This window comes from Anarrhichthys ocellatus, unplaced genomic scaffold (assembly GCF_004355925.1).
Source record: "Anarrhichthys ocellatus isolate YVR2014 unplaced genomic scaffold, GSC_Weel_1.0 scaffold15, whole genome shotgun sequence".
NCBI lineage: Eukaryota > Metazoa > Chordata > Actinopteri > Perciformes > Anarhichadidae > Anarrhichthys > Anarrhichthys ocellatus.
The window spans coordinates 5,066,345-5,085,874 of NW_022280045.1; the positions used below are offsets into that span (position 1 = coordinate 5,066,345).

At 43.3% G+C, this 19,530-nt stretch overlaps 1 protein-coding gene across 2 annotated transcripts in view; it reads left to right on the forward strand.

The window, feature by feature from the left end:
- The window catches only part of ece2a (endothelin converting enzyme 2a), a 58,726-nt gene extending 43,896 nt beyond the window's left edge, over positions 1–14,830 (forward strand). For both annotated transcript variants that reach the window (XM_031854693.1, XM_031854694.1), the window contains one exon: positions 13,437–14,830. In XM_031854693.1, the coding sequence (XP_031710553.1) occupies positions 13,437–13,727 (291 nt within the window). In that variant the 3' untranslated portion in view covers positions 13,728–14,830. The remainder of the gene's footprint in view (positions 1–13,436) is intronic.
- The last annotated feature ends 4,700 nt before the right edge of the window (positions 14,831–19,530 follow it).

A 19,530-nucleotide genomic window follows, 5' to 3' on the forward strand; every position in this document is an offset into this window, starting at 1 on the left:
CCCCTCACCTCCCTCTGCCTCTCTCCCCTCACCTCCCTCTGCCTCTCCGGCAACAAAATCTCCGACTCCCGAGTCTGTTCCGGGGCCTGTTTCCATAGCAACAGGTTACCATGGAAACTAGGTGACAGTGCAGTGCTTTCCATCGTGCCATCGCCGGGCGAGAGGTGTTTCGGAAAAAGGGAAAGTTTGTCCGCCTTCTGTTTACCGAACATCGAGATGAAACTGCGGGGGTTTGATGTTACACTTTTAACGTGCATTTTAATTAAACCTCCAGAGAAAGTGTTATTATGTTGATAAGTGATGTTTACATTCGTGCAATTTTGAATAAACTTTGACAGAATATTCAAGTAATTTTTAAACATCCATCTTCATCCAACCAATATTCAAAGGAAGAGTAAATCTTGAGATGTGGAGGTTTTTATCAGTCAATCAGGGTACTTTTAAGATTCCTGAATCTCCGTTAATACAGTGTTTGAAACAATTAAATCCATGTCCGTTGTGTTCACCTGACATTTGTCCAATACATCAAATCAAATGCTGACCCTCTTGCAGAATTCCAATGTGTCCATCCATAATCTGTGATATTTCCCTTTTCTCGACTCTCTTTCTCTCTTCTATCCTAAAAAATCTTCAACTGCAAGTCTCTCTGAGCCTCTGCGTAGTGTACAGAGCGACATCCAAGGGCTTGAAATAACTGTACCACTTGCCAAATGATGCAATTATACAAAAAATTGGACTTGGCTTTTATGCCGCTTTAGATTTAGAAATAGACGGGAGGAAAGAGATAACAGCAGGGCGTTTTGGTAGACAAAGCTACTCACGTGTAGAGGGAGGGAGGGCAGGGGGGTATGTTTTCCTGTCTTACATGTTCAGAACCGTTCTAATGCTCCACAGTGCCTCCACTTTGGAACCACTGTATGTGGTCATTTTGCTCTAACATGTACAGTATGGATATTAAAATTGCAGCCCGGCCGTGTGACCGTCCCTGTCTGCTGTGGGTTTTGTTTGTAGCCAGATTATTGCTCCAATATTTAATTATGAAAAACAACAGCCTGGGGCCGCGTTGGATTTTCACAAAGCAATCACAGCTTCTTGAATCCAAGTTGCTTCATCCAGTCCTCGATCAGACGGAGAGCGATGAAGAGACAGACAGAGGGGCTGGAAAGAAGAAAAAAAAGAAGAGTGACGGATAAGCAGAGCACAAACAAACAGAAGGTGCGACAGTGTGATGGAGAGACCGTGTTACGCCTGCTGCTGAGGTGGCATCAGCTCCTGCTACTACCAAGCTGTTTTCTTGCGCTATCACGCAACAATGAGCTGCACCGATGTGCACAAACGAGTCGGCTGCATCATAACCGCAAATTGAAGCTTGTATAGCATGGAAAGTTTAATAATCTTTTCCCCAGTCGAAGCAGTACTTTATATCAGAGGGTGGTGGGTGTGAGGGACCTAAGTGGGCGAGCTTCAGCCCGCCCCTCTACTGCTCTACAGCCGACCTGGTTTGAGGCACGTGAAGAGACGCTGCTGTAGCAGTCTACAAACTGCACGTTCTGCCTACAGGATCCGCTGCTGCCACAGAAATAGCTCCAAAAACAATAGCAACAGCAGCAGTACTCGGCGCTATTGAGGGCACTATTGAGTGTCTGTTGAATTGAATGTGACATTTTAAGGTTGAACAAAGCAGCTCAGTGAGCATTGGATTCTTTGTTGTGGTTACTCGCTGGATGGGCCAGAAACAGTCACAAGGAATGAGGTGGATTCAATTTTTCCAGGCATTTTCAGGCGCTCAGTTTGTAGGCTGTTGATGAATTTTCGAGCTTTGATGTGCAGTGTTACTCTCCAGCTTTGATGCCGGTGGCAAGATGCAAAGGGATTTGTTCAGTCCCCTTTGGGATTAGCTCTGGGAAAAGCACTCTTGATGTTGTTTGTCATTACTGTCCATAGAAATCATGCTAACATGCAATGGTGGAAATATGCAGTCAATTATACTAAAGACATATCAGATACATGCTACTTACATCAGAATCTGATTTTAAATTCTATTTGATGTTCTTTGCATGCGACTTTGCATGTGTTAGTCTATTAACTGTAATGTATGTATACTTTCCATTACTACTAACCATTAGATCATAGGTTTACAGACCCCAATTAATATTTTTGGGATATTATCACTATGCCACACATGTTTATATGCATCCTCTCAAGTACAGAGGAGCTGGATACAAGTTAAGGGAAGTAACTCAATGGGAATTCTCCAGTTACTAGAAACATATCACACAGTTTGTTCTTGTTTTGCTCTGACTGAGAGTTTACAAAGTTACATAAGTTATCAAAAATGTAGCTCGAGTACTGATGTATCTGGTTCAATGGCACAGCTGTGGAGAGGAAGCACTTACAGTAACACATCGAGCACCCAGCAGTTTATTAAAATGTTTTCTCATTACTGATTCAGTGGTTTTGACACTCATCATACATACACACATCCATACATTCAGTGGTTGTTGCCCTTGAGTGTTTTTAAGCATGTCCATTTTGACTAATGGGTCATTCTAACTTTGCATTCGCCACTTGTGTTGCAGAGATTCAAGAAACAAAACACATCCATTGGAAAAACAATATGTATAGGAGAAAGTGGCGTGAGCCATATTTCCTGACCAAAATACAGTAATCATACAAATTAGCCCGATGGATTAGCTATTGTAGCTAACTGCATAGGGATCTGTTTCGGAGGCTTGAAGGCTAACCAAACCAGCTGCGTATTAATCTGCACAGCCCACATTTTGTTTAAATGTTGGTTGCTGTTGTTTTAGCATGTGAGGATACGAGACTGCATTCAGCAGCAGCTCCGTCTACTTTGCAGAGTACTGTGGAAGCCATTTAACCATTGTGCTATGTGTGTTACTTTTGGTTGTGTATATATAGGTCCTGATGCTGCAGTACAACAGACAGGGAATTCCTCTGGCTGTTAAATATGTATAAAAGCCTCATTGGCGGTGACTCAGTCCCACTCCAGTCACTTCAACATCAACTCCTACGGTCACTGCTGCTTTACGCTCACTGCGGGAGCCCAGTCCAACCAGGTGCAAGTAGAAAAACACCGTCAGTCAGCGTGGGGCATCCCATCCTGCCCTGCTCAATGCCTCTCAGCTCGATTTCATCCATCTTGATCACATGAGATCAATATCATTCCTGATGTATTTAATGACGCCAGCAAGGTGTGGTTGAGCAGCAGCTGTCCAGACTACTGTACTGTAGGTTACGCCTTTCCAGGAGAGTCATCAGAGGCATCGGAGTGGAGCCAAGTCTCTTTTGGAGCCTTCCAACTTCCAATAAATGTTGTGTACCTCGGGGCAGACTCTGTTCAGACTCCCTCGTTGACCAGATGCCAGGAAAGTACATTTGCTTCAACAGCTTTGTTGACAGAGAGTACCTTTTAATTGTTTCATTCATTAAATAGAGTTGCTGGCTATTGCATTGGGAGTGTTCATTTGCTGCTACTTTCTATGGCCTGGAGGTAAGTGTGTTGTGGTCTGACATTGGTCAGATTTTTGATATTTATCAGTTTAGCGTGAGGAAAACGAATATGCACCTGCACACCCACACAGATGTCTTTTGACTACTCAGAGTGAGAGGAGCTCTGTTGAGAATTACACGTCACTCTATGCGCCAATATAAATGATAATGAAATAAGTTGTCCTGCCCTAACAGGCAATTGAGGTGTCCAGTAAGCCCAGTAAAGAATACATCTCTTTTTATAGCTTGTAGTCTGCACTTCCAACTAGCATTTTCTGCCCCTCTCGTGCTCTGTAGTCCCCACTGCTTTAATGTGGATCCAGTTCCTCCTCCCCCTCCCTCACATACAGTACGGTCACACTACACTGGGCTCGAACCCATCACTTGTTCCCCTGAGTCTGCAGCTCTGACTGCGAAGGCTCTAACACTTGCTGTATAATGAGACCGTAGAAGCACAGTTAAAGAGCAGTTTGATGATCTAGTATTTAATGAGTCTCGGCCTGGTTTTGTGTGAAGAGCAAGAGCTGCTTTATCATTTTTGGCAGTATAACTGGAAAGGACAAGAGTGCTGTCTTACTGCACATCGGCACAAAGTTGGGAGTTAATTGAAGTGTTACCCGGATAAGGAGGCAATTCTAAGATTTGAACGCCCCGTTTTATCGGCTCTTGTACAGGCCGGGAGTTAGGGGACATATTCTGTCATGTGTAAACCTTTTAACGGATCAAACCTGTGACTGGTTGTCTTAGCCCATTTGATTCAACCCATGTGTACTTCACATTGCTGCTACTGTTGTGTGTTAAGGTTTTGAGTCTATTTCCTCCCCCCCCTCCAGACAATCAGTGCTTTCCTTTAATTTGCGTGCAGCGTTAAAATCAATTCACACTCTTGAAACTTGCTTGAGTTGTGAAAACCAACCGTCAAGTCTGCAACGTTTGTGACAAAATGACATTATCGTTCCCGTGACTCAGCAGAAGCTTTTAAACAAAAACAGTCACCTTGCAAACACGATCGACACCGGTGTAGTTGAGGATATACAGTCTGTCTTCAAGCACTGTTGAAATATTAATATTTGACCAAGAACAAAATACAAACTGTCGTCAATCTTCCCGTGAATCAATTCTGCCGTACAGTAAGTCCAGAAGAGACTCCACGCTGACCAATGGAAAGCGTGCAGCTTTTGACACTAATTGGCTCGTTCTGTGTTGTGGCGCCTTCACACACAGCTGCCCGCCTTGACAAATAGAGTTCCTAATATGGCTTTAAAATGTAACAAATGTAGTTCAGGAACAATCAACCGAGGCTGCAGTTATATGTATATCAAAATCACAAATAGATGAGCCGCCTTGCTTTTTTTGCACCCAAACTTGAAGAATAAATTAGCCGAAGTTGTTTATTATTTTATATCTTTCTTTCTTTTTTTTTTTTTTTGTCAGGTTGTTATGGAAACTGGCCCGCCCACGTCTGCAGCAGTGCTGTGCTGTACAAAAGTGTTTTCTACCTCTAATTCTCTCCACAGTCACTCAGTAAATAGTTTTACTGTTATTATTCAGCACAACTTGCACACGGCAAACAAACCGACACTAGAAAACCATCTTGGCGATTCATGTTGTGCTCTCTGGAGCCTCCGGAGGTTTGTCATAGGAGTCGTCTGATGGGGCCACTGCAAATCTTGGTTGCACACCAAAAACAAAGCGATTGTATCAGGGTGGCACCACTGTGTGTAGCCAGTACTGTATGTGAACCAGTGAAGGACACAGTAAATGTACCAGTGTCCTCTAAACCAATCACGATACATTGACCTGTTACTCTTATTCTGTCCGACAAGCACCAGCTCAAATGAATCGGTTTCCCTCAGCGGGCCAGAGTGAACCTTTGCTCCCCCTCTCTTACCTCTTCAGGGGGAGACTGAGCAAAGTAAAGAGAACTTACTTGCTGCACTCAGGAGTGAATGTGCCTCTCCATGATGATAGGGTGCAAGATTTGTTTGTTTTTTTGATTAGTCAAGCCAGCGAGGAAAAGGAGAACTTTTGCTTTGTCGTAGGATGAGTCACTGAGAGGTCTCCAGTGGGGGAAGAGTCACTGAGGCAGTGAGTGCCAGAACAAAATGGAAGGTAATGACAGTAAAGGGTTTAGAAAGAACAGTTTTCAACCTGTATTACCCCACTTTCGGGTAATAGTTTGAATTTGTGACGGCCCAATAGGCAATGCTGGGTGCCATTTTAGTCAGTGCTGAGATGAAGCTCAGATGTTTCTCGTAATTTGTATTGACAAGTTCTGTACCCTACTTTAAAAAGAGGAAAATAAAGTGAGAGTAACAGAGACAACATCTCAGTTATCTTCCTCAGAGCTACCTCGGAAGTATCAAAGTGTTTCAGGTGTCAATTTTGTGTCATGTAACATTTTGTTGGTTTCGGTTTTAGTGGCTCCCCGCGCTGCTGGCCCATTGAACGGACAGGACTGTGTTAGTGTGCTTCTGGAACTTCCACCCAGCTGTCCTCCCTTCCCCATCCCACAGAAGACCCCTTCAGCAGTCAGGCACACTGGCCCATTTCTCTTCCTTCTCTGCTTCTCTTCTTGTGTCTCGCTCTGCGTCTCCAGCTGCTGCCAAACGCTTTATCTCCGACTCGCCAAGCTTAGACTTTATTGAAGCAGTTGTTTATGTTTTGGCTCTTGTATCTATCCATATTGTCTATCTGTATTGATTGACTTTTTCATTTCTGTCCAAGCAGTTAAATATGCATTGTCAGTTTATGGCTAAAAACTAATCATATAAAGTAGCACAACATTAGCTGCGGTGTAAGTTGTTAGCGGCAAGTGTTGCTAAATAGGGAATGGCTGCAATAAACTAATTACCCAACCGCTGCTGATGCTAGTCTACCCACAAGAACTTAATGGATAATTACATATAAGTGCAAGCAAGGGCTTGATAAGTGTAATAAGTGTCCTGGGCTTTAAAAGGTAGCGTTTGATTTAGAGACGGAGGAAACGGAGGTGCAGAGGGAGCGAAAGGGAGCCAGCCAAAGAGAGGGGAACACCCTTTCTCCTTTCCCTCTTCCTGCGTCGAAGCCAAACGTGTCACTGTACCAGCTGCTCACGTTTTGCTCCAGTTTCTCTGCGGTTTCACGATTCTTGAAAAAACTGTTCTGAAAGGCAGATGAATTTATTAATTACACATTTGCGAACTCGGTGCCTTCCCATCCAGTACAAAGTGTTTCACAAAGTCTGCATCATTTTATCGTCATACTGCACCACGAACAGCAAACATTGCTTAATTAAATTGAATATTTATCTGTGGCTGCTATCAAGTAGTGTCCGTGGATGAGGAAAGTTTTTACTCAAACTCAACTGCTCAAACACACACAGGTTTGTGAGTATAGGCATTTAAAAGCAGTGCAAGGATGCTGGGAGCATGACAGTGGGCGGATGTGGGTGTCTGAAGTGTGTCTCTGTCTTTCTCCGCCGGTGTGAAAAGAAGTTCAGTAATTAAAGCCAACCTCTCTCTGGTCCCCAATGGAAAGGGAAGGCAGAAAGGGTGAGGAGACTGTGAGAGGGAGTGGGAGAGATAAAGAAGAAAGGAGAGATAAAAGCCAGAGACAGTTATTTTTGATGAAAAGGGAAGAAAGGGAGGTTTTTAATTTTAGCTTGGCATGCCAGATTGCCATGAGGGGAGAATGTGGCGGCTGAATGCGAAGATGCTGATCGGTTAGACAGGGGTCCACGCACGGGCACGGACACGGACACAACGCACACACTGACACTAACATTGCGTCTCGCAGCACCGGACACGCGGTTGAAAACCTGCCCGAAGACGAGAGTTTCCCCTCATTTTAAAGGAATGACCAACGCACAGCTTTCAGTTTTATTCACGTTGAAGAAGCGCTTCGTAAACAGATCAGCAGTGAACCAGTTCACAGCTACATTTATTGTAAAAAAAAATTGTTCCTTGTTTTTATTGAACTCCGGCATTCACCTAAAGTCAACCCGCTAATTAGGCTACTGAGAAAGACTTTTCTGACACACAGTCGTGCTTGTCTGCAGACTGAGAAAGCCTCAAACCAGTGAAATGTTGATGTTCATGTCCACTGTAAACATTCAGTGTACTTTTGTGTTGTTCGAGCTTGTGTTCTCATATCAGCGCCGCTCGTTATCCAAACTTCCTGGCAATCTCCTCGTCTAACGAAGGCGTGAGTTCCTCTGTTCTGCTGCCTGGTGTTTTTGTTTTGAGAGGTGTCTCGTTCTGACCTACATATGTTACCGTGACCGGCGCTAAACTTTTGTCTCCATGACAACGTGAGGTGTGAGAGGGAGGGACGCGCCTACTTGAAAGCTGGGATGTTGTCGTCTTCCTACGATAGCCCGAGCCTCCACACGCCCAAACAAACTGATTTATACCAGAGCAAATATCCAAGAAGGTATCAAGCCTAGAAATCTGCATTCTGAATCGGCGTCAGCTTTTTTCTGTAATGTTAACTCGCGCACAGACAAGCCATTTTTTTAGGGTGGATAGATGTTGAGGGAGAGAAGAGAAAAGGTCTTTGATGTATAATTTATCTATGCAGTGGGTGGGTGGAAGGTGATGGGGTGTGAGCTGGGTGAGGAGAGGGGAGGACAGGAGGGTAGCAGAGAGGAAATTTAGGGGGGGAAAGGTGGGAGGGCAGAATATAAGAGGCAGGGAGTTGGAGGCTGGAGAGGGAATCCAACACTCACGTTTGCCCTGTTATCCATCACTGTGCCAAGTACTGTGAGTCTTCCAGTGGGATAATGTGTCTGCATTAAAGAATACATGCGATCACAAGTATGCATGTTTATTATGTTGGTTTGCTCTTCTGCATATGGAGCGCCTAGACTTAGAAAAACTGCTATTATCTTTTTAAAAGGTGTATTATTTTCTAATAATTTATTTTTATTTTTAAAACATGTTGCCAAGGAAGCCACTTTGCTTGTGCAGCAACAGCCCACTCGCTCAGGCAAATTTATACTCCCTTCTCCAGTGCAGATGGTGCCTTATAGCGTTTGCACATTTGGCTCTTGAAGGCAGGAGCTTGGAGGAGGAAGAAGAGACAATAAGGGATAAAATAGGGATGGAAGGATGAAGGAAGCAAAGCAGGCTGTTGCACCCCTGGAGGGAAGAGCAGAAGAGCAGATCTGCTTTGTTGGTAGACCGTCATTGAGACCTCATTCTCTCACCCCTCCTCCCTCCTGTCTTTACTCTCTTACCACCCTCCTTTTTTTCCCCTCCTCCTTTCTCTCACCCACTCCCTCGTTGTTCCTGTGTTTCCTCAAGACATTTACACGTTTTTGCCATCCACATGTCTGGCTGCGGTGTCGGTGTAAGGTGAAATTGAAAGGAAGAGAAGCGGTTGATTTCAAATGGACATTACTTCAGGGAGGGGCTGCAGTGAGGGGTCTACGGAGCTACATGAGACCAGTGAACAACCACAGAGAAGATGGGAGGGATTCTATAAACTATGAAAATATGACCTAAATAAAAAGTACACCTCCTCATCCCTGTTCTCTCTGCCCCAGTTCAAGTATTTGTTCTTACGTGCATGTTTAAGGGCTGCACAGGCTGCATAGCCGTGTGTGTGTGTGTGTGTACAGTGTCTCTAAAGGAGACAGTATAGGGGCCCATACAAGTCTGCTGACCGGCGATAGCACTCTGTTGTTGTCTCTACCCACTGATCAGCTCTGCCTCACCCACAGGGAGGTGGGTGCGCACACACACAAATGTACCTCTGCTTGCCTCTCACTAATCACCCCCCACACTAAAGCCTCCATCATTGGTTCAGAATGTGCAAACAACATAACAAAACAATAATAACTTATTAGTGGGCAAACCACAATGATTTTTGATTCTCCCACATTTTTGGATGAAACCCATTCAATGCAAGGAAGGACTGAAAGATGTTGTTTTGTCTTTTGAGATGGTCATTGTGTCATTTAAGGGGATCATAGAGTTATAGACTGTTATTGTGCATTGATCGAGAAGCAGAGCAGACTACACATTGGACCCTGACCGGTTATAGCTTGCCGTCCTTCATGACTTGGCGATCGGCAAGGAAGTGAAATGGACCAAATTTACTGACACACTTTAACCACCACCAATAACATCATTCCTCTTTCACTTTGCCTCATAAGACTGTTCTAGAGTCATCTCAGACAGGTTGAACTCATTTCAAACAAAGATAAATAATGAAAGTGGTGAAACACCAAAAATAGGTATTCTCTGATAATTTGACCAGAAAAGTCTTAACTCATGGTCCACCTTCTAGCTCGGTGGTTTTTAACCTCATCTCATGGTCTTTAAAAGCAAATCGAGTTGAAGAAAAGAGATGAAGGCCGTGGTTTACAGCCAGTAAGTGGACGTTGAGTTATGTTGATGGAGGAGAATTTGAAAGACACTGTGTGCGCTTACTGCCTCAGGAGCCTCAAACATACCTTTTCAATCTTATATGAACCTGGATTGCGTAACATGAAAGTCCTGCAGAGTGATATCACAGAGTAAGATGTGGCCACCCTCTCCTCATCTGACCATCGTACCAGTTATCTCATGTGAAGTATCTTTAGGCTCAAAGAGGAGGTAAATAGGATGAATATTACTATTGCAGTCCAGTGTGAGCAGGAAGACAAAGCGATGAATTGTGGAGGAATTGAGGACACAGAGAAATGTCATTCTTATTGGATCGACAACTTATCTTCTCATTGACTATTGCCGAAAGGTCAGGCGGGGACTTGACTGACCTATACAAAGTTCATATTTCAAAGTTTTAGACAAGTTCATTTGTTTCTCCCAGTACAAAGACTGTTACTTCGTAATTGTTAATGGGGTGATCACAGAAAGGCTAGACAATGTTCTGATAATATAACACTAAACAGTTGATCGCCACATGAAGACATATATGATTGATATTACAATATTGTTGATCATCTCAAAATGGCAGTGGGATTACCTGGAATTTCTCATGGGGGATCTGAACCCCGGATCTCATGTTTCCTCTTTGTTGCAGTGCACTCAAGGCGGGTCAGGTCACTCAGACGCAAGCTCCTTCCACCACACTGAATAATTCAGGAGAGGCCATGATGCAATGTGTGTGTGTGTTTGAGTAAATCATGTCGTGTGTGTGTGGAGTGTGTATGTTGAGGAATGGTTTCAGTGGAGTGCGAGTGTGTGAAGATGGGCGCTAACGGAGTGGTTTCCTCTGTGCTCTTGGAGAAGCCCTGTGGCCCACTTAGGATCAGCTTACAGATGTCGGACTGAGAGGGGATTTTGAAAACTGACTTCTTCACTTGGGTGTAGCAGCCAGTGAGCCTTCCTCCACCTGTTGACTCGGTTAGAGACTCTACATTAGGCACATTTAAGATCAACACTTGTTTGTCTGCAGCATTCAAAGCACAACATCACATGCGAACACACCTGCCACTGTCGATCCTTTATCATAGTAATGCCACCACTCTGATCTGTGGGTGGATGATTTGCATAGTGCCAGAGCTGTTGTCGTAGTACGCATGCTGATATACATACAGAATATGTATGAATATGACTCACCACACACTTGAGCGTGAGAATCTCGGTCAGTAATGTATCCTGAGAAACCCATGATGTGGGGTGGGGGTAATGTGTCAGCTTGTTTAAAATGTCCTTAAATAACGGAGTTTAGTGTTCACGCCGTCCTCCAGCTGCCGGCCTAGCTTACAAGCCGTGACGGTTATGGCCGAGGTGTTGTCTATAGTTCAGTGTCTCGTCTTGGGTTGCAGTGACGTCAGTCCTCTAATCAGCGGTGACATAAGGGTCTGGAGTTACACTGCAAAGGTACAAAGTGTGCACCCATACATCTCAGTGTCATGCATAATGGCTGAAGGGTGAGGTCAGGATGATGCACTTTAACTCCCACTTCGGTCTAGTCACTCACCAAAGACTCCGGAGGGCTCCACCTGTACTGTACTTTGACTTTTGTGTAGTTCCACTAATCTGACATGGTCTTCCGAGGAAACTGTCATGATGTATTTTTAAGGGAAAGGATGTGCTCATCAAAAGGGTAAAAAAAGATCAGTTCTACTGAGCATTTGTACCTCTTTTTGCTCAATATCTTTTGTTTTATAGCACACATATGTACTGTACTGTACTGTACTGTACGAGGACTCGTTGAGGCTACTTCAGCCCAAACATTTGAGGTGGGTTAACAGCTAGCCTAGCCCTGTCAAAAGCAATACAATATGCCTTTCAACAACTTCAAAGCTGTGTTGTATCGTCTGTATGTTGCACTTGTAGAAACAGAAAAGGGGTCCGTGGGCTCCAGCGAGCAGTAGGCTTATTCTGTGAGCTATTTCTTGACGGACAACACCTGTTCATATTATGGGGTTGAGTAGCAGTAATCCGCTCCATTTTTTATTGTGATTGTCATGGCTTCAATTCTGAATTCTGTCAACTCTCTGCCGTGTTTTTGTCAGGCACTTCTTAATGTAGATCACTCTACGCTTTACCCTCCCATTGCTGTGCATTGTATTACTCATTTCATCCCATATTCAACGACCCCTCCACCCTTCCTCTAGTTTTTCCTCCGTGTCACAGTGGAGAGTGAATAATTCATGTTCGGGCTGCTTGCTGGTGGAGATGAATCATGTGAGAAGAGCAGGATACACGTGCTCGTCTTCTCTCCAAGGACCCCAGGACAGCATGGGGGGGGGCACTGTGCTCCTCCACAGCTTTATAGACCACAACTACCCCGTCCTACAGGACATTACCGTCCCAGCTTCCATGAAAGTCACACGTGAGCTTCACGCTAGTTCCTCTGCCTTCAAAGCTCAAAGCAGCAGCGTCTCACTATACATACTTTATCTACAGTCTATGGCATTAGGGCCTCATGAATTAGCTCATAAACAATGTCTCTAGACAACATGTTTATATTTAGTTCACTGATCCCTTGGAACAATAAATGTCCATGTAGTGGTGATTCCTTATATAATATTTCAAATTACCAACAGAGACGCCCTAAAAAAAGTCTCAAGTCCCAAGTCAAGACCACCTAGTCCCATGTGAAGTCTACTTTACTGCTGGCCTCCAACGTTAGGGAGCTAACATTAGAAACAGCTGATTGTTGATTTTAAAAGACAACCTTTTAGGCGACCAAATCTTGAATACAACAATTGTATTGCCATGCTAACAGTGTTGAGGGCTCATTTATTTCACATTTTCAAATGGTGCCACTCAATGCTAGCGAATAGAAGCTTAATCCATAACTGGTCAGAGAACATTGTTAGCCTTCACTCACCTCTCCTTAAATGTTGAAAGTCATTGCATCTCTCCGGCCACATGTTTTGAATGTTGTAGAATATGTGACCATATGTTGACCCAGTCTACATGTTTGATGAATGAAACACAAAAAGTTTGTTGCTCACAGCTCTGCAGACTCTGTTCCCTCTCTCCCACTCACACCTTTTGTCTCTGGAGAAAGTCCCTGCCTGAACCAAACTAAATGTGTCTCTGCATGCATGTGTTTGTGTCAATTCCCACATTGTGTATGTGTGTGTGTGTGTGTGTGTGTGTGTGTGTACTCGTTGCCTGAGCTCTGCAGTTCTCTCTGCAGTTCTCTCAAGCTAACCGTGTCCTGATGCACACGTGTATCTCACACGAAGGATCAACTCACTGGTGTGTTGATGGACCCAGAACAAGAATTATTCATATAGAGGGACCCTCACAGTTTTCCTACTGTCACGCCGTGTTATCAGATCGCATGGCTAAACAGCCAGCACTGCGGACTGAAAATCTCCATGCTTAACATTTGCTCTGGCTTACAGCGACGCAGTGCCATATGCCTGATTGGAGGGATACCAATTTCAGATAAAATACCTCAAATGAGTGTGTGGGTCTTGTTAGTAGGGCTTCTAATACTCTTCCTCTCCTCTTTCTTCATTGTTCTTCCAGGTTAGACGCTGCTTGAAGCCTGGAGGACGATTTGTCTCTATAACCTTCGCCTCACCCCTCTTCAGGAAACGCCTCTATGCTCGCACAGAGTACAACTGGTCGATTAAGAAGTATGGTTATGGAGAAGGCTTTGAATATTTTATGTACGTCATGACCAAAGGAGAGGCGCTAAGCCCAGAAGATGCAGCTCTAGAGAAAAAGCTACTGGAGGACACCAAATCCCCGCCTACCACGATTGTCACAATGCAAACTAAAGACGAGGAAGACTTCCTGTTTAATATTGACTTCTAGGAATAGATTAACTCTGAGATTCATAAGTAAGCTCTATACTGTGACAATGACCAAAGAAACTCAAACTTCTCCACGGTCACAAATGCAACAGAAACGGCCTTCGTGACCACAAATACCTTACAGTTATGTAATTTTATAAGAATGAACTGTTGTGTATTTTTAGTTGCGGTTTATGTCGGGCACAGATGTTCACATCTGTGAGGATGGATTGTTTTATACAGGATTTAGACTATGCACCACCAGCCACACTCGATACAAGTAAAATACAAATAACTTTCTGTCACGATAGCGAATAGTGACCAAATATACATTCAAATCTTTGTGGTGAATTCACCATCATTTGCAGTTGTTACATTTCCAAAGAAGAGTTGGAAACAGTAGCACAATAATCATGTTTGAAACTAATCAAAAGAAACCGTGTGGTACTTATTTAGACTATTTACAACATTTACACAAGTGTATTGGTCATTCATTCAGTTTGTGATTACTGTGGACTATGACTCATCGTGTTTCTGTCTGTGTCATAATTTTCAGAAGCTGCTACCATCAGCTTCTGTTGTGGTGCAGGTCATAATAGAAACTTTTATCTTTGAAAAAACAATTTTACATCCCAGTGTTCTTAATTGTTCTGTCTGTCCATACATCAGTCTCTATGGTGCCGCACAAGTCTGCCCATGTGGCAAAAATTTGCAAGACAAACTGGCACGTCGAGACACGGTACATAACAGCGGCGCTGTCCTGCATGTTCAGTCAGTGTTAAAGTCTATTTATGTGTCAGTCGATTTCTCCCCTTCTGGGTTGTCTGCACCTGGACCATGTCTGCTTTAGACTCCAAACAAAAGCTGCTCAGGGAGACATGCAGAGTTTGAAACCAGCCAGCACATACAAGTAACAGCCCACCCTGCGTGTTATCTGTTGAGGAAACATGAGATGAGTCTCGGGTCCTGTGCTCTCTGCTGCTTAAATTTAGACCTGAAAGAGAGAGCCAGGCATGCAGACAGGCAGGAAGGCTGGTGACTGGAAGGGGGGGGGACCACATTGATAAAGTAGAAATCATTTATTTTTAATTCTCCACTGAGATCTAATTACTGCCTATTTTTAAGACTTGGGGGGGGGCGGGGAAAGGTGCATGATTTTTCAGATGGCTCTTCTTTCATTCCATGACTTTCTGATGGTGTAACTGTAGTTTGTTTAACTTCATCTCTGCTGTTGAAAAGGTAAGGTAAGGTGTTCTGGAGCTTTTGATCATATCCCATGATCTTCCTCAGCAGACAGAGTTTAATCAGTTGCCATTTAAGTAACTGTTGGCTAAAGCCCCCCCCTTAGTTACTTTTGCTACGCTCGTAAGGTGTGTGTTCTCACATGGCACATATGAAGTTGTATGGTGAGATTGTTTTATGAAGTACTGTTTTCAAAGTCAAGAATGAATTTTAATCTCAACCTGTTGTGCTCTGCAATAACATGAATATTAATGTTTTTCAAATGTTTTCATCTTTTGTGTCTTTTATACTATAAGAAGATTTCAAACTAAGTAAACAATGATGTGACATTACTGCATTCTCATTTCCTTTGACTGTTGCTGTAGCTTAGCTGACTATTGCAATCGTATATATTCTCTTGTTATCCACACTCGCAAATACACGCTGCACACACACTGTTTCACATATTGTAATGTATCTCTGTCAGACAGTGGTGGTCTCAATGTCCCCCGCTTTGTATCGACCCTTGCATGGTTTATTATCTGTTTTCCATGGTGACATTTGGGTCCACTGCCCTGACTACCTGAACAGGAGAGTTCCTGTAAGTGCCAGCAGGTTTTATACGTAATGACAATAGAGACGTAGGGGTGCAGCTCAGCTCCACTGCAGCACTGGGACATAAAACACATAATGATGGATTCAACTCTCCGTGTGGTTGGATGGAGGTTGGCTATGGATTTTCCCTTAAAGTACAAGTTCTCCACACTTTTTCCTCCGTTGGACTTAGTTTAGTCTCACTTCAATTTTAGTTCTTCCAATATATGAATATAGTGGTATAATCCTGTATGTAGAAAATAGTTTTTTGTTGCAAATTTGTTTTTTGGCTCCCGAAGTCAGACTGACTGATCTGCGATGGCAGAGACCGCGACAGTGAGATTTAACTTGACTGGACTTAAGTTATATAACCACAGAGCATGGGGCAGGCCTCACGCAGGAGAGGCTTAGTCATCATTTTCTGTTTAGCACAAAGATTTTCGTCTTATTTGCAGATTCTTTTGTTTCTGTAGCTGATCGCCTGAGTCATCCAGGTGTCTTAGGCTATGATTTAATATAGAGCACTGTGTATTCATGTGTGCCAGAGATAGTAGAGCCAGAATCTTCTCTCCTGCTGCTGATTGTCCTCCATGCTCTGTTGCCCAAGGGCAACAACAACACTAATCTACTGCATGCTCAATGCCTTTCTCTCTCTGTCTTTCTGTCTCTCTCTTACTCTCAGTCACTTATCTCACCACCACCACCACCCTGCCCTCTCAGTCTGCATCGATTGGCCCTGAGTGCTTTGGTGTGTGGGTGTTATGTGAGGTCTCATGCAACTCGAAAGGCCTACTGCATGCTTTAACCAAACATCTGTGGGTTTTATCTGCCTCATGGTATGTGATGGTGTTAAACTGTATCACGACACAGCACTACTGCCTTTTTTTTTTTTTTTTACCCCATTCACGTCCGTGCTTACTGCAGCTACACTCAAAGCATCCTCTGTGATTCTTGAAGGGGAATTCTTGTTTCCTACAACCATGGTCCTAATTTTGTGGTTCAGTTCTATTGTACTAACAAAGTTATTTATTGATATCTGGGAATGCGGCAATATTAAGAAAACATGTCTAATGGGGCAAGTAATACGGGCGTACAGACTGTCGTACAGGTTTAAAACAAACCCAAAATTTGTCAAACTTATTCTCTTAGTGCATGTGAGTGTGCCCCAATGACGAGCTCAAGGCCACAGCTCTTCACTGCGCTCATACAGCAGTTACAGACAATAACAGCGTCTCGAAGCGTAGCACCCACCCTCCTGTTCCCCCTCAGGTAAACACTGTTGCCTCTGTCAGCTTTTTTTTCTATTGTTCTCATTGTTAGTGCTGTTAGCTCCGTTAGCTGCAAGACCGGCACCATGCCGGCACCCTTCAGAGGCAATACAAATGCTCCCAATCTTAGCACCTTTTAGGGATCTTTTCCATCAAGTTTAAAGCAGTTTAAATCCATGAAAATAAGACCACGCTATAACTTACTGCCTATGAAGCAAGTTGCTACAGACCAGCATAGATAAGATGGAGGGAATCACCAGCTATCCTTGTCAGTGGAAACCAGTCTGCATTGTGGACTGTATATCTGCCCATCTCTCTTGGGGCAGCATAATAGCATAATATATTGTATGGCAGGCTTATGTAACTGGAGGAGGAATATTAATGGGTGTCTGCTCAGGATGGGGCGAAAGTGGAATCAGATCAAAGCTCTTTGTTCTCACTGCACACACTCAGTTTGACCCTAGAGCTGAGAGTTGCTTTGAGCTGTGTGTGTTCATGTATGTCAGAGATAACAGTGCGATGGCACTTAACATTTACAGCTGTCTGCCATAGCTTTTTCTGCATTTTGCACATAAACCTCCATACGTCTGTCATGCTTGTATTTCTATCCAGTCTTTCTATGTGGCTACACAGTGACTGTCCACTGGGGAGGCATCTACAGCATATCTGTGTTGACCCCAGTATGGCCTGCACTCCCAGCCCCGTCTGCCAGGTCAGGACACAGGAGCCTCAAAGACCTCGGGTTACATCTATAGCTCCAGCTCACAGTCAACTGACCTCTGACCCTGAGAGTTGCAAAATAATGACTTAATTTACGTGTCAACAGAGGGCAGTAGCTCATTAGTTGTTGCCTGGGATGTTCAAGTCAGACATCCTACAAATGAATTTAAAGGATAATTCTGGAGCGTTTTATCTTTGAATTATTGTCAACAAATTGGTCTAAATAAAAGGTCTGTAACCAAAGCTGAATAGGTTTCCTAGCTCTAATTACAGTAAACTAGCATAGCAGTGTGAACGCAAAACTGCATTCTTGAGCATTCTTGGGACAGCGATGGAGCTTGATGGCACACAATACTTGTTTGTAAGATTAATTAATTGCTGGTTTTGATCTCTTTAGGGCATTGTTATGCCTCTCAAAGTCATGGCCAGATACATTTTCATGTTGTCCGTCCGTTCCATTCTCGTGAACACAATATTTCAGGAATGCTTGGAGGGAATTTCTTTGAAATTTGGCACAAACTTGAATGATTTGTTTAGATTTTGGTGGTCAATGGTCAAGGTGTCTGTGACCTCACAAAACATGTTTTTGGCCATAACTCATAATAATAAGAATGCATATGCTAATTATGACAGTTTCACACAAATGACTAATAGGATAAAATTATGAAGTGATGAAATTTTGCAACTTGACTGGTTAGTGGAGGCATACAACCGTGGGATGGTTCTAGTTCTAATTCTAGTTGTATACTTAGAAGATAAAACAACACCAGTGTTAGCCTTTAAGCCTATTGTCTGGACATATTTTACATTAAGAATAACGCATACCACTGAAGGGGGAGCAATGCTGCAGCATATTGATAGAAGGACTTAATTGACTTTTATAGTCACATGTTCACAGTCACACTCATGATAGGAGAGAGGCATGGAGCAGAGCTGATACAATTCAATATCTGCCCAAATGTGTCAGTCCGGTTCCGGCCTTCCAGGGCCGCCCATTACTGTGAAAAGTGTAATTGTCCATGACCGTAGACAGACACACACTCACACTCGCACAAACACGACATCCACAACAACAACCTGATCGATAGCACTATGTGTTCATTCAGTGCAGTGCTCATGTCATCAGGACAGTCAATAATCTCTCTGATGGGAATTTGGTTTGCTACATTGATGACGCTTTGTTGATGTTCTGTTATTAGAGTGAAGTGCAATTCAGTGTCCTGAAGGATTAGTATGAAAGCATTGTTGACAGAACATGTAGCTTTTTATAGATCTGTCCTGATACTGTACATTTTGCTTCAGAGATTGAAAATCTGTCATATCTGCAGCATGATTTTCAGGAAAATTAAATTGTGAGATTACCAGGAAAATAATTTCTATTGACTTATCGATGCTGTGCAGGTTTGTGTACCGCAGGTGGAAAAGGGGGAATATCAAGTGACACAATTTCCTGGCTGACACTGTTGGCAAACAGTGTAGTATTCGAGAGTACACCTTTTCTTCCACCTGAGATCTGTTGGTGTAATGAACTAGTGAGATTTGACAAAACATTTGACAAAACAATAACATAAAAAGATACATCCACATGTGTGTTTCAGAGAAAATAGGATAACAAATGACTGTGATGCTGATCTTTATATATTGTCACAGAGACCAATAAGTACAGTATGTGCTGCATAGTTAGTGGGTTTTCCACCGACCTGAATCAGTTTATACCTTCATACCATTTTTTTTTGCAATTGAGAGTATGTGGAAACTAAGAAACCAAAAAGCAACCAAAAAGCAATAAATATTTGAAATTTCCAGTTTCTGCCATTGTGTGTGGGTTGGTTGACATATAGATGTTAACACTGTAATAAACCACAGAGCGTGTGCATGATTGTTTGTTCTTGGTGTACCAACCAAAGCCAGTGTTTACAGCCCTGTTATAGCCTTTGTGTGAGAGCTACCGGATGAGGACACTGCACATGTCGACTTTAAAAGATGATCATGTGGCCAGTTGTGGACCCCCAGGGGTCTGTG